This window comes from Maniola hyperantus, chromosome 16, assembly GCF_902806685.2.
Source record: "Maniola hyperantus chromosome 16, iAphHyp1.2, whole genome shotgun sequence".
Taxonomy (NCBI): domain Eukaryota; kingdom Metazoa; phylum Arthropoda; class Insecta; order Lepidoptera; family Nymphalidae; genus Maniola; species Maniola hyperantus.
In genome coordinates, this window is record NC_048551.1 from 10,135,167 (window position 1) to 10,149,650 (window position 14,484).

Here is a 14,484-nt window from a genome sequence, read left to right on the forward strand (position 1 = left end):
TCGCGATCAGTGTAATAGCTTAGTAAACAGTAGATTTTTAACCAGTCATAGCATAATTCCATGGGGCCACTAAAAATTGTGAAATAAAAATTTTTTACAAAAAAATAAAAACCGACTTCGTTACACAAACACTAAAAATTGAAAAATAATTTAATTTATTACCGATTATATTATGTATACAAGAGTTAATATAGTTCCATAATAATATTTTTTGGGGTCGGTGCCAATGAGGTGCCATTGTGGAGTCCCATAAAAATATGAAGTCTAGACGATTCGCGCAGCTAAAGCTAATTGGCACCGGCACCAAAAAGTATTATTATGGAACTATATTAACTCTTGTATACATAATATAATCGGTAATAAATTAAATTATTTTTCAATTTTTAGTGTTTGTGTAACGAAGTCGGTTTTTATTTTTTTTGTAATTACAAATAATTTCGACTGTACTTTCCCATAGACTTATGTAACTAAACTAGTCAATTCAACGTAATATAACAAACTTTAAAAGTGTGGTATGTTTTACGAGACCGGTTTAGTGAAATCAGAGACTACGCGCGATACTATACTCACCTCCACGAGCAGATAAAACTAAGTGATGTATGTCTGTTTCTGTAGCTACTATTTCTCTGTTGTTTTAACATCAGTAATTACAGTTCTCTGTATGAAAAGTCCAGTCTATAGTACTAATAATTATGTTCGTTGATAGTAGATAATAGCTAGGCAAAGTAGCGGGCTGCAGTTTCTATAATTGGAAATCGTATTACTTAGCAATTTACATTACAGGACTAAATCAATAGTTTTCATCTAAGTAATCATCACCTCTATAAGTCTCATCTTCTACATTTGGTGTACCTATACTTCTTCCTTTACAACCTCCCTTACTGGCCGAGGAGGGTCACTGGTTAGAGATCTCTTGCCTGCCCAATTTTTCATGTTTTCTTCTTTTTAAGTACAATTTTTTTGCTCCAAAAAAGTATCACGCGAAGATTTTTAGCATTATTGATAATAAATAAATGCCAAACAAAAAGACCCCGTCAACTAAAATGCAAGGCCTTCAACCTACTTAGCAAGTTACATTACAGGACTAAATAGTTTTCATCTAAGTAATCATCATCTCTACAAGTCTCATCTGCTATATTTGGTGTACGTGGCTTCTTCCTTTACCACATCCCTCACTGGCCGAGGAGGGTCACTGGTTAGATATCCCTTGCCTACCCACATTTTTACTTTTTCTTCTTTTGTTAAGTACAATTTTTTTGCTCCAAAAAAGTATCAAGCCAAGATTTTTAGTATTTTTGATAATATAATGAAACTAGCTTATGCTCGCGACTTCGTCCGCGTGGACTACACAAATTTCAAACCATTATTTCAACCCCTTAGGGGTTGAATTTTCAAAAATATTTTCTTAGCGAATGCCTACGTCATAATAGCTATCTGCATGCCAAACTTCAGCCCGATCCGTCCAGTAGTTCGATCTGTGCGTTGATAAATCAGTCAGTCAGTCACCTTTTCCTTTTATATATTTAGATAAATGCCAAACAAAGAGACCCCGTCAACTAAACGCCTTCAATGTTATAGGTATGGACAACTTTTGTGGATTTGTAAAACTAACATCCACGGACAAAGTATTATTGCACGCGTCGCGAATCATTTTAACAGTAAAAATACCAGATCATTGCGAAACTACGAACAATAGGTAGGTAACTCGTAATGAGAAAAGTTATTGATGAAATACAATATACACGTTACATACCTTTATACATATCTATATATTCCATCTATGTTTAGTGCTATACGTGCTTCAATCTTTGTGATCGACGTCTTGCATATAATATTCACTAGCTTTTGCCCAGCGGCTTCGCCCGCGTAGTACGTGTGATTTTTGCAATAATTGTTACGCCGGCTTACTAGTACTTAGGTGCTTACCCTTCGTCAATACCATTAATGCTATTTGTTTTTACAAAATATGTTTTATATGCTCCTATCAATAGGTAGCTTTACCCATAGAGAAAAGTCTTGGTATGGTCCACAATGCTCCAGAATATTCGACAACATTCGAGAATGTTCTGGAATGTTCTACAATGACCTTGGATATTCTGTAGAATGCTCTCAAATACTCTCGAATGTTCTTGACTATTCTAGAAATTTCTTTAGGGCGAAACTTTATAATTATCTTCAAAAGCACACCCTTCAGGTAAAAACGGGAACTTTCTTCATGGACGGGAGATAGAGAGCTATCACACCATATAACTACCTTGATTGTATCGGGACTCAAATATACCACCACAATAATATACAATTTTAGCTAAGTAAGGTTATAACTTCGAGCATCTAAAAAAATGTTTATAATATTGATAATTACAATTCATACCACGCTCTTCGTAGGACGAAAACGTGTAGAAACAAATCTCAGGAGATGCCCAAGATAGTTTAATCTTCTAGTCTTCACGAAGAAAAAATTCAACATGGGAAATGTTGAATTTTTTCTTAATATATGTTTTTAATATAAATCTTGGTTATTTAATAAAACTGTAAACTAAGAATAGATTCATAATCAACTTACCTAATTAATGCTAACTGTTTTTAATTGTATTTTTTTTCATCATCTCAAGCGTATGAATTAAGACTCACTTTCTGAACTACAAAATTTAAGTTAACTAGTTACAGAAATAAAACTGTAAAATTACTTACCTACTACGTAGTTGAGATGTACGTAATATCGTGCTTTATTGTTTAAAAAATTGATGAAATGCAATTTAGATATAAATGTAGTGCAAGATGAAGTTCGAAAATTACTCAACTCAACTACTTATTAAACTATACAAAATAAAAACTCCAGAGGAATAGTCAATTTTTCTTGTAGATAGGTACATATTATACAATACTAACTTAAGCCCGCGACTCCGTTCGCGTGGACTACGCAAAGAGGCCAATCCCTATTTTACCTCCTTAGGGGTTGATTTTCAAAAATCCTTTCTTAGCAGATCTCTACGCCGTAATTGCTATATGCATACCCAGCCCAATCCGTCTAGTAGTTTGAGCTGTGCGTTGATAGATCAGTCAGTCAGTCAGTTTTTCCTTTTATATTTTAATATTCACATATAAATATGTATCAAAATTTTATTTAACAAACAAAATATCCAGTTAAACCATGGGTCCATACTTCCATGGTCTTCATCATCGTGGTCAACCGATAAGGGATATGGTATCTTGTAGAGAGGGACCAAGGTCTTGCACCACCTGAATTCAGTCTCATGAAGTCTTAAATTAAAATACGAGACATTTCACCGCGGTTGCCTTATCCGGTGACAAAAGGGCTGGCACATTTTTTGCACAAAAAATCAGTCTAGCTTTTCAGCGTGAAATTCAGCCAGTATATTTGGCATCATTATACATAATATAATTTGTACAGTACCTTAAAGTACAGCTAGCTACATATATAAGTTTTACTGTAACACTTTCAATAAAAAAATCTAACGGATCATTTTGTTAATTAAGACTCACTTTCAGAACTACAAAATGACAGTAAACTACCGAAATCAAACCATCCAAAGCGCTACTAATAACGACTCGTGGGTGTAAAAAAAATAGTTCGGTAAAATGCCATTTGGTTTCATGCTAGCGCTCGTGTGAGACAGAGAAAAGAAAGTGCAGGTAGTGGGTAACCTCGAGGCGAATGGAGCAAGATTTATTAGATCGTAACTTAGGGGTCGGCACTCGGCAGCAAGCTGCTGTCGCGTTTTCGTCTCAGAATCAAAAAAGTAAACATTTCGGAATATTATGTTCGAGACACATTTTATTTAAGCTTTGTAAGATACGCTTCTGCTAAATGGATTGGTTATTTATTGTCTGATCGTGATACTTTATTAAGTATCTAATTATGTAGCATAGTTATTTGAATGTTTAATATTTTGTACTCTACTACTATTAATGTTGAATTTGCTTATAATATATCAATATTTTAATCTAGTTCCCTCTTCGTCTAATATAATTTTCGTTAATTAAAACCTAATTAATTGAACCTTATAGTTAAAAAATTAATGTCACTGGAATAATTTAACTAGTTTACTATGAGTTTACATTTCGTGGCTCTAATTTCTTTCGTTCATTAAAATCTTCTGTATTGTGTTCTCCTCAGCTTAATCAATATTCTTGATTGTTTAAATTGACGAGAATTTGTAACACAGGTATAAGTATGGGACACGTCCAGATTTTCTAGTTATGACACCTTATAATAAGCTTCAACCCTTTCGTTATGTTACCATACTTATTCTTATTTTATTTTCATAACTTTTATAATGGTTAGAGCACCGCGACGACGAATATTACGTAAGAGTTGTGTAGTTACTAGGTCATAACGTGAACGAGTGCCTGAGAACTTTGTCAAACCTCAAGTGGTCACAGCACGAAGATTGTTGTCCTGAAGAGCGCTTTTGATATTTCTACCCAAATGTTCTTCAGCAGCTACAACGGAATTGATTTTTAGCATAAAAGCGTGGATAGAGTTATTCACTGTATAATATCCTTAGTATCTAATAATTTATCTCCGTTCTTGAATTATATCAGTGGCAGAAATGCAATACATTAAAAAATTTCTAACAGATTTTAGTTTAGTTAGAAAAAGTTTTAGAGCAGTTTTTGGAATTTGTCTCCATATCTAAAAAAATGTTCTTGATTATGTTTCTAAATCGCAATGAATTTATTTAAAGTCTGTCTGTCTGTATACTTTTTCAGCCTTTTGTCAAATATTCGGATTTTTCCTATTGCTTGTCGGATGGCTGACCTCATATTGTCTCGGGTTTTCCTTTTGCGATTCGGCATGATGTGTTAATGAAACTGAATTGACGCAACAAACTAGGTTTCAAATATTGTCCGCTTCGTTTCATTGATGTAAAATAATATAATGCGTATTAGAAACAATGGAGCTGGAATTATTATGAAGTAGATCTTTATCCTCATACTCGTAGTTAACTAATAGACATATTATTATACTAAGTAATAATGTTTCCTAAAAGTCTAAAACTTGCGTCAGACGAGAATTTATTGTCGTTTTCCCCGTGAGTTTTAAAATGCAGAAGTGAATTTGTTTCTGATAGCCGTAAGCCTAGATCCGGTTTGTTGTATTTGGTTTAAGCAGAAGCGGATTGTTCGTATGGGGAATTTGGTTGTTTTCGGGGCTCGAAGAATCAAGTGCTCCTAAACAGATTTCACTGATTAGCTTGTCGCTGGAAGCTTTTGTGTCGTAAACAAATAGATCGAGTCATGACAGTCAATAGCGTCTAAGTGACGGTTTATAGCGTACGTCACCCGCTTCCTCTGCGGCGTACGTAGCCGTGCCCGGTGACGCAATTGGCTTTTTCAATGTCTTATCTACAGTGCGGCATACTGTCATTCGCCGAGTGATCGTCGGGCTGCGCGCGCGCCTCTCGCGCAGTTCAATTTTGATTTTTGCTTCACTTGTTAGTGTTGCCTTTATACTTGCTCACCGTCGAGGACGAGTGACGAATTGCGCTCTTTCAGTGCTTGTGTTTGGAACTTTTTGTGATATTTAACGAGTCGCTAATCACCAATTACCGGATTGTTTGCGATGTACATGTCTGGATTTTTTATTTTCTCTCCTGAACTATCGGCGAGGTAGGTGTTAATTAAAAATATTTATAGGTCATCATATTATATTTAAAGCTCGTGTAATTTAGTTCCTTGATCGTTTCACATGATTGCGATCGTACCGATGTCGGATTATACCTATCGAGTGTTATTCTTATTGGCCCGTTTAGGCATCGAGGCATTGTTCTTTGACCTAGTACTTGCGTCGGCTGAGTTTATTATTAAATGGTATGCGTTCCGCGATACGTTTTAATAAACATTTATGGATAGGACAACTTTTACATTTTTGGCACCTTGATTTCAAGTTCGGCTAATGACATTTAGAAGAGAATAATAATTGTCGTCTGTATACAACTGGAACATCTCATAAAACAGCCCCGATAACCGTATCTACAAGTGCTAATGTGGCGAGTGTGTATTAATATATTTATTTCATTGTTACAGAATGACTCCGCAAGAGGAGCGAGAGAATTCTCGCGGAGTCGAGATCGCGGACACGTTTGAGGACGACATGTTCGGGCCGCCTCGCACCGAGCCCGCCGCCAGGCCCAAGCTCTCCATGATTTCCGCCCGCCTCCGCGCCAACGAGGAGCGCAAGCGAGTCATCGAGATCTGCTCACAGAAGTTGGAGAACATCGAGGATCCCGCCAGAGACCTGCGCAGGTCCGTGTGCATAAATAACACCTACTGCCGCCTCAGTGAGGAAGCGCGTAGAGAAAAGGAGGCCAGAAGACGAAGGGCGAGGGAGGAGTGCGACGACTCGTGGATAGGGAAAAAGGCGCGCCGCGCGGTCGAGGACGAGTGTCTGGCGCTACTGGACGCGATACCAGAGCTGGGGGATGCCAACCTGGGGTGTGCGCAGCTCGCGCGGCAGATGCAGGACGGTTCCCGACAGGACGCGCTGCTGCCCGCCGGCCTGCTCACCGTGCTGGACTCATGACCGCGCCGTCCCGCGCACGTACACTCCTCGCTGTGATGCCAGCGCACCGAGTAAGACTCGCGCGAGCCGAAGCGCTCGAGTCGCTGACCGAGATATCGGCCGCGTTAGGAACAAATTCACCCGAATGAGCCGACGCGTTCCGGATCGCGGTCGAGCGCGCCTCGCAACCTGACCGCTGGACATCTCATTGATAGAATTCTTGTCACCCCGAAACGGACGGACGACGACGTTAGCCAATTCTTTGTTATCAAGAGACGTACTTACTTTGTTAGCGTGTTTTTATAATTTAGTGAAAGTTGCTCAGGTACTAGCGGGTGCGGTCCGATTAGTGTTCGACGATCGCTTCTTATATCGGAGGACCCGCAGTGTTCTATCAGATATGACGACGTGTCGCAGTGTAGGTCGGGAGATAGATTGAGGACGTTCATCGGTTGACGTTGGGAGATATGTAGATTCTAAGCCATAATTATTAATGCATTATTGTACATTAAATAATTAAATGAATCGTGATTAAGGTATAGTGCAAAACAACTGGGAACGGTAGCATTTACCAGGTGAAGATACTATCGGATCGGAGTAGCTTTCTTTGTTTAATTTTTAAATGTTCGGTGGACTGAGAAAACGCGTACGTCAGCTCTACGACGAAAAGATAACATCTAATGTAGAACAACAGTATTTCGCATCCGATAAAATTTGAAAGTAAAAGCCAAATGCGCTTCGCTGCGAAGCGTGAGCGAGAAGGCAGCTAAGCATATTAAGAAATACTCGGAGTACAGTGGGCAATCGAATGTTACGTATTATCGTCGTATTATATGCTCGTAACAAAAGAAAAAACCTTATAAGTGATGACGTGTAGCCGTCGTCGGCACTCCACTCGGCTACAGATGAGCGTATGTGACCTTCCTCGTGTATTAGATAGGCAAGGCCAAGCGTTGGCCCAACTACCCGAACATTTGTTCAAAAGTGCATTTCAATAAGTCTGATTTTCTCATCGACTGTTAAATTGGTTTATGTTTTAGTTTGTATTATTTTGTTTTAATGTTACCTTATCTCACAATTTACGCCGTGTTACCATTTTGATTTATAATTGGTTGGTGTGAAATATGCGAATCATTATGTTGGTGCCTACTTATCGTTATTGAGCGAATACATTTATATGTGTGTTGTGTCATTGTTAATTTATTTTAGAATGATTTTAGTTCGAAGTGTAATGGAATGGTAAAGTAGGTTGTGCAATTGCGAGCGTTTCGTATGCGTTGTGCAATGGAATAAAGTTGAGAAGTTATTTTATTGAAATCTTAATTGTCGCGAAATATATTGGTTGTAGCCCGTTTCGCCCCTCTGAATAGTAAATAGGTACCTGTAGGAGGGCGAGGGGGTTGCGGCAGTGGGGGGGTGAAGTAGAGGGGCGAAGGGGGCATTAGAGGGAGTAGGGCGCTCCGTTCCCAGCACCTCCTGTGATATTAGCCTAGCCTATATGTCGTATTGTATTTTGTGCTAGTTTCCCCAACCGACTTTTTTTGGAGTTAACGCTATGTATAAAGAAAACGCTTATATAAAATTGATTCCTTTTATATGTATTGGCCATTTTATACGGATTAACCGGTTTTTCGAGTCGTATACCCGACGTTAGTGCGTTTAGATGTTTTGTCACTGTATTATAAAGAAATGTAGGTTTCCTTTTTTTGTATGGCGTTTGTATGTTGATAAGAATTGTGTATTATACAAATTAAGTGCTTATACCTACCACTTCGCCGCTGGATGACTTCCGGCCTTTGATGCAACTAATACAGTTGAACGGGACTTATTATGCGAAAATAAGTATTCAGAAAGATGATTTCCATAAGTTATGTTGATGTCCCTTTTTATTAACGGTAACGATCAGGTGAAAGAAAGGGACGGATACGGCACAGCCGTTGCCTTCCAGTCCTTTCTGAATACGCGTCCTAAATCATGTTGACTAGTTGTTAAACCAGAGACTACCAAATGTATTTTTAAAAGAATATAATTGTGAAGCGCACATAAGATTAAGATTTTTTTTTGTTATTTCACAATTTAGGAAAAGTTTGTAAAAAAGAAATGCAGATAAAAAATGTAATTGTGTAGGTTAATTAATATCGCCTCTTATTACCTCGCTAAGAATTTGAAGAGCGCTATTAGATTTTAGAGTGTCAAATGTTTTACTTAAAAAAGATAACATTCCAAAATCAACTTTGACGATTACTTTATACTCATTACCTACTGCCTTCGCGTAATTTTGCCACTGGGATTTATTGTGTTACCAACTGGGAATAAGGTTCAAAATTGAGGAAAATTATTGCTATGCGGTAGCTAAAATCACGATCCTCAACGGTAAAATGATGAACTGATATAATCTAAAAGCGCTTTGTTATTTTCTAGGAAAGTAGTCAAATTACTTAACAATATTATGATTTGTATGTAAAACTTAATAAGTGTTAGCAAAGTTTTACAAAAGCTATTAGGTACGTCAGTGAAAAACTTAATTTTATTATGATTTTAAATTTTGGTCACAATACCCTTTTTAATTTTTTTATGTTTAGTACAAGGTTTCTATTATGTTGACGCCCTTAAATAAAATAAGATGTTTTGTAAAAAGATAATGCGTTTATATTTTTTATGAAAGATATAATTGTACAATAAAAAGTCATACTCATTATTCCCACTGTTTTTAGTTTTTAGTCCTTAACTAACCCGTCAGAATTACCAACGAAAGGTGACATCTCAGACATCTAGATAGCATTAATTAAGATAAGCTTTTATTTACATCTTAATATTAAATTATTTAAAAGCTAAAGTTCAACTAAATTAACGAATCTGGTCTACCAGTTCTGTAGTGTATCACCAAATGATAATAACCTATAATCTATATCGATAAATGATAGTAATATAACCTTCTACCAAGTAGTGACCTACATAGAATGTCTCTACCTCCGAATCTCTACGGTACTACTACTACTACTACTACTAGAGGTAGATGTAGAAGGAACCAGGGACTGAATTACCGGTATTTTTTTCAAAGCGTTAACAAAATTCATCTGTTAACGTTAAAATGTACCTAACGATAAAAATAACGATACCCATACATCCATTAACGTTCGTTATCTAGATACCATTATTAATACCGGTAAAAGTAACAATACTTATACCGGCAATTATACACCTGTCTCTATCTAACGATGCCGTGTACAAGTAGCATTTACCGTACGATAAAAATATAAAGTTAAATCATATTGGTATACCGCTACTATTAATGATAACTTTTTAACGTAACACATTTCGTAAGAAATGTTTTGGTGTAGTGCATTCAAAATAAACTGGCGTGTTTCCACTTGAGACCGTCATTAGCAATAACAATAGTGTTGATACTTTTGAATTCACCCGCTACGACTTAATCCTATTGTTATTGTTAATGACGGTCTCAAGTGGAAACACGCCAGTTTATTTTGAAGGCACTATGGTTTTACCGTTAAAAATAATGGTAACCATCTCTGGTAGCAACTGCTTTTTCCATCAGATGAAACCTAACATTAATAAAAGAAGATTAGGGCAGCATAACTACGCAGTATGAATTTGTAGGACTACAGGTACCTACATCAGAGATTATTCAATTACTATTGAAGGTCATTAGTATAAATATTTCGAACTCAGCTACAGTTCTCGGGATCCCTTACCTACTTTATTCAGTTGCCGCTAAAGCCAGAGATGACTAAGCCAATGTGATTATTTATAAAAAAGTTAAACGCTAAAAATGTTAGTCACGCAGTTTTGAATATAACAATAACTTTCAATTTTTACGAACTACGCCTGTTTTGAGCATGGAACCTTGTTTGTGTTGATAGATAGGTAATTTTTAAACTTCGCAATAAAAAAAATATAAACATCAAAGGTAGAGGAAAGAAATATATGAATTGGATAAATTATTTTTTCAAAAATTATTTAGCCAGTTTTGAGCAATAAATTATAGGAACGGTAGAGATACTCACTAAAATGACAAAATTAGATAGAGACTTACTTATTCAAACAATACTATGATTTATTACAAGAAACTATATAGGTATTTTGAATAATTCTCGATATATATCTAAACAAAAATAATGTTAATTAAAATTAAATTGCAAAAAAATCTCCAACAATAAAATGAAAAAATTAATGGAGACATTTTCATCAAATTGCTTCGGACTACAAAACTTTGATATAAAAGTAAGTTTCGTGTCTAGTCAAGGGCTATCAACAAAAGAAAGAGAACAATAAAATTAGAATTAGTAAAATCTTTTGCAAGTGATTAAAAATCTGACGAACATTTTAATTTTTTCTTTTTTTACGATAAAGAAACAAAAACATTAGTTTTAATAGTAATAGAAAAGAAAATCAATTTCGTTTAGAGCTGTCAGGTTTAAAGATTCTGCCCCTGTAACCTTTATAGACCGCTGTGTATGAGTTGGTTCTACTGAGCAATAAGTAAAGCAATGATATGTACATAGGATAAAATAATATATAGAGCTTCGATATACAGTCCACTATTATTGGATTCTAATTTTGGAACTCCTTACGAACCAACACACCTATCTAATAAAATCTGCAGCACAGTTGTGTAACATTCCCCCGCGTGTAAGTGCTACAATTAGCGTATTATCAGAGGTTAATGAGCCAGCTTACTCCAAAGAAATTAAACGCATTTTAAACTCATTAGAAACAAATACATTGCCAAGTTGAAGTAGTGGATTATTTTAGAAACTTGCGTGTTTCCGAGCTAACGTGAATATGCGTGTCATAGAGTAAAAATAGCGTTCTGCCTTTGTCGGACTAAAACTGTTTTTAATATAATTAAAAGCAGAATTTTTCATTCTTAAGGTTCTTACGCGCTTCTCCATACAAACGTATTACACCTACCTATTATTCTATTATTTGTTGTTCTAGAATCTAGCCAGATATCGATTTATCTCTATTTTATCTATGCCCTAAGACAATAAATAGAGTAAAATTATTTTGAAAGTAATGACTCTTGAAATTACTCTGTAATGTCCAATTTTGAAGCAATTTTGTGCGTAAATAAACCACGGCTTTAAGGCTTGTACTTAATAATAATTTCAAATATCTTTAGTTAGTTAAAAATGTTAATTAAATTGCAAAAAGTTAACTTAATATCAACGTTGATTTGAGTTGTTCACACATCAGGCATCTTGCTCTTGAGTATGTCGCGCCCGTAAATGTTGATTGCAATAGCATGCTCTAACGCTCGACTTGGAGTGACCATGGAGAGCACTCTTAACATTTATTTACGACTGACTGAGTTTGTATGGTTTTCGATATTTGCCTAAAAGAAACGATTTAAAAAAGAACAATCTATTTTCGAACGTCAATAGGCTGAGGTTTTAATTTTTCTTTTTAAATTAAAACCTGTTTTATTTATGCAGGTACTTCCGAATAATGAGAATATTGCCTTGAAGGTCAGAGATAATTATAAAAACGTGAGCATTTCTGGATTTTTTTATTAAATATTGAAAAACAGTATGTTGATGGCGGGAGTTTCGGTACCAAGGAGGCGATATTATAACCGCTCAAACAATAATGTTAAGTGTTTTTGTAAATGTTAATTATATATTATTGTAATTAGCTGCTAATTTTATAAATGTTTCCTGTCTTAAGCTAAGAGATGATCATTAAATAAATATAAATTAAAAATATTTACGAATTTTCATTTTTTAAACAATCCCATACCAATCTTATATAATATATGTGAAATAGGTGATATATGTGAAATGTATCTGTTCTATCTGTTGAATTTTCATGACCTGACCGATTTTGACGAAATTTGATTCGGAGATACCTAGCTTGAATTCCGGAGACGCACTTAGGCTACATTTTATCCTGGAAAATGAGAGAGTTGCCACGGAATTTGTAAAAACCTAAACCCACTCGGATGAAGTCGCGGGCATCAGCTACTAGCTTATAAAAGGGCCTTTACTGGTTCTGAATACTATATCACGATACATATTTTTGCCACCGCCCTGGCGCAGTGGTAAGCACTGAGGTCTTTTTTCTTTATACCGGGTTCGATTCCTGGCAGGGGCTTGGAATTTTATAATTACAAAATTTCTGGTCTAGTCTGGTGGATGACTTCGGCCGTGGCTAGTTACCGGCAAAGCCATGCCGCCAAGCGATTTAGCGTCCCGGTACGATGCCGTGTAAAAACCAAAGGGGCATGGGTTTAATAAAAACTGCCATACCCCTTCCAGGTTAGCCCGCTTTCATCTTAGACGGCATCATCACTTACCACCAATTTTTTACCAAAAATTTTAGATTGCAATCAAGGGCTAACTTATATCTGAATTAAAAAAAACATATTCTAAACTCTGTAATTTTGTATGTTACCTATCCTCAAACAAACCAATATAACAGAATTTCTAGACTGATTGTACCGCCCTAAATCTGCCAAAAGCATTCCTCAGTCCTCGCAAATACTTGTTTGTACTTACCCCTAGCATGAAGCACGTCGAAAACTTTGATGGTTTTCGCGAGTTCGATATTATGTCATCAAACAAAATCGTTTTAGTACGAAGCTATCAAAATTGTTATGGAATTGGCCACCAAATAGTAATAAGGCAAGTGCGAATTGGACTTACGCACGAAGAGTTCCGTACCATTGCGCAAGAAATAACACAAATTTTTTAATTTGTATGGCGGCTATTTAAAAGAATATTACCTATTTGTTGTTATAGCGGCAACATAAATACACACTCAGTGAAAATTTCAGCTCTCTATCTATTATACGGTTCATGAGATATAACCCGATAACAGATAGACAGACGGATGGACTAGCAATGTGCTAGTACCACAGGACAATTTCGTGCTAAAGGATCAAGCATTGATTTATTCGATAGATCGCTGTATCTATGCTAATTAGGATTTTATTGCGTGGATCTAATGCGAGGTCGCGTCGCTAGATGCTTGATTATCAAGTCGGTATAGAGGCGTCGCGCGTCGTCCTAAGAGCTAGCGCACACCGCACGGTGCGGTGAGTTGCGGTGCGTTTTAAAATCCGTAAATTTGATGTATCAAAGCACCGGCAAAGCCGTGCCGCCAAGCGATTTAGCGTTCCGGTACGATGCCGTGTAGAAATCAAAGGGGTATGGGTCTAATAAAAACTGCCATACCCCTTGCAGGTTAGCCCGCTATCATCTTAGACTCCATCATCACTTACCACCAGGCGTGATTGCAGTCTCGGGCTAACTTGTATCTGAATTTAAAAAAAAAATCTGGTCCGGAATTAATACCGCAGTGCGCGCGCTACCATATTATAGTTCTATAGTTCACAGATTTTGCGGGGGAAAAACGTACGGAAATTGACCGCGGTGCGCGCTAGCTCCATACAACGCGTCATGCGCGATCATCGCAAAGTTCGTGCGAATTTTAATCGTACGAACGCGTACTATCAAGAAGAATAAAGGTGTCCTAATTGGCATTCGCGCGATGATCGCGTATTCGCGTTCTATTAGGACACTGGACAACGATGCCGAAGAAACTGCAATCCAAAAAGATGCCGATTTCAACGAATAAGTAGGTATTCAATCTTGATATATGGACCGAGCTAAGTAAAAGGACTGCAAGGTCGGCTGCTTGCGTTTTGGAACAAGTATGTAGGTAACAAATAAGGTAGATAATTATGACGCGTGATCCAAACGTGCAGCACAACAGCCTTACTGCAGCTAATTTCTTTACAGCTATGACCTCAATTTCAAGAAATCCTTAAGAACTAATTAAGATAATGGATACCTACAGTTGGTATTATGTAAAACCGGCCAAGTGCGAGTCAGGCTCGCGCAGCGAGGGTTCCGTACTATAGTCGTATTTTTTCGACATTTTGCACGATAATTCAAAAACTACATAAAAAATCTGTTTTAGAATGCACAGATGAA

At 36.6% G+C, this 14,484-nt stretch overlaps 1 protein-coding gene across 3 annotated transcripts in view; it reads left to right on the top strand.

The window, feature by feature from the left end:
* LOC117989324 (uncharacterized) overlaps positions 1–12,055 on the top strand; it is a 116,740-nt gene extending 104,685 nt beyond the window's left edge. For 2 of the 3 annotated variants that reach the window (XM_069503849.1, XM_034976670.2), the window contains exon 2: positions 6,052–12,055. In XM_069503849.1, coding sequence (XP_069359950.1) covers positions 6,053–6,547 — 495 coding nt within the window. In that variant the 5' untranslated portion in view covers position 6,052 and the 3' untranslated portion in view covers positions 6,548–12,055. Of the gene's footprint in view, positions 1–5,381; positions 5,635–6,051 lie in introns of those variants that run through there. The other variant, XM_034976669.2, reaches the window with a different exon arrangement.
* The last annotated feature ends 2,429 nt before the right edge of the window (positions 12,056–14,484 follow it).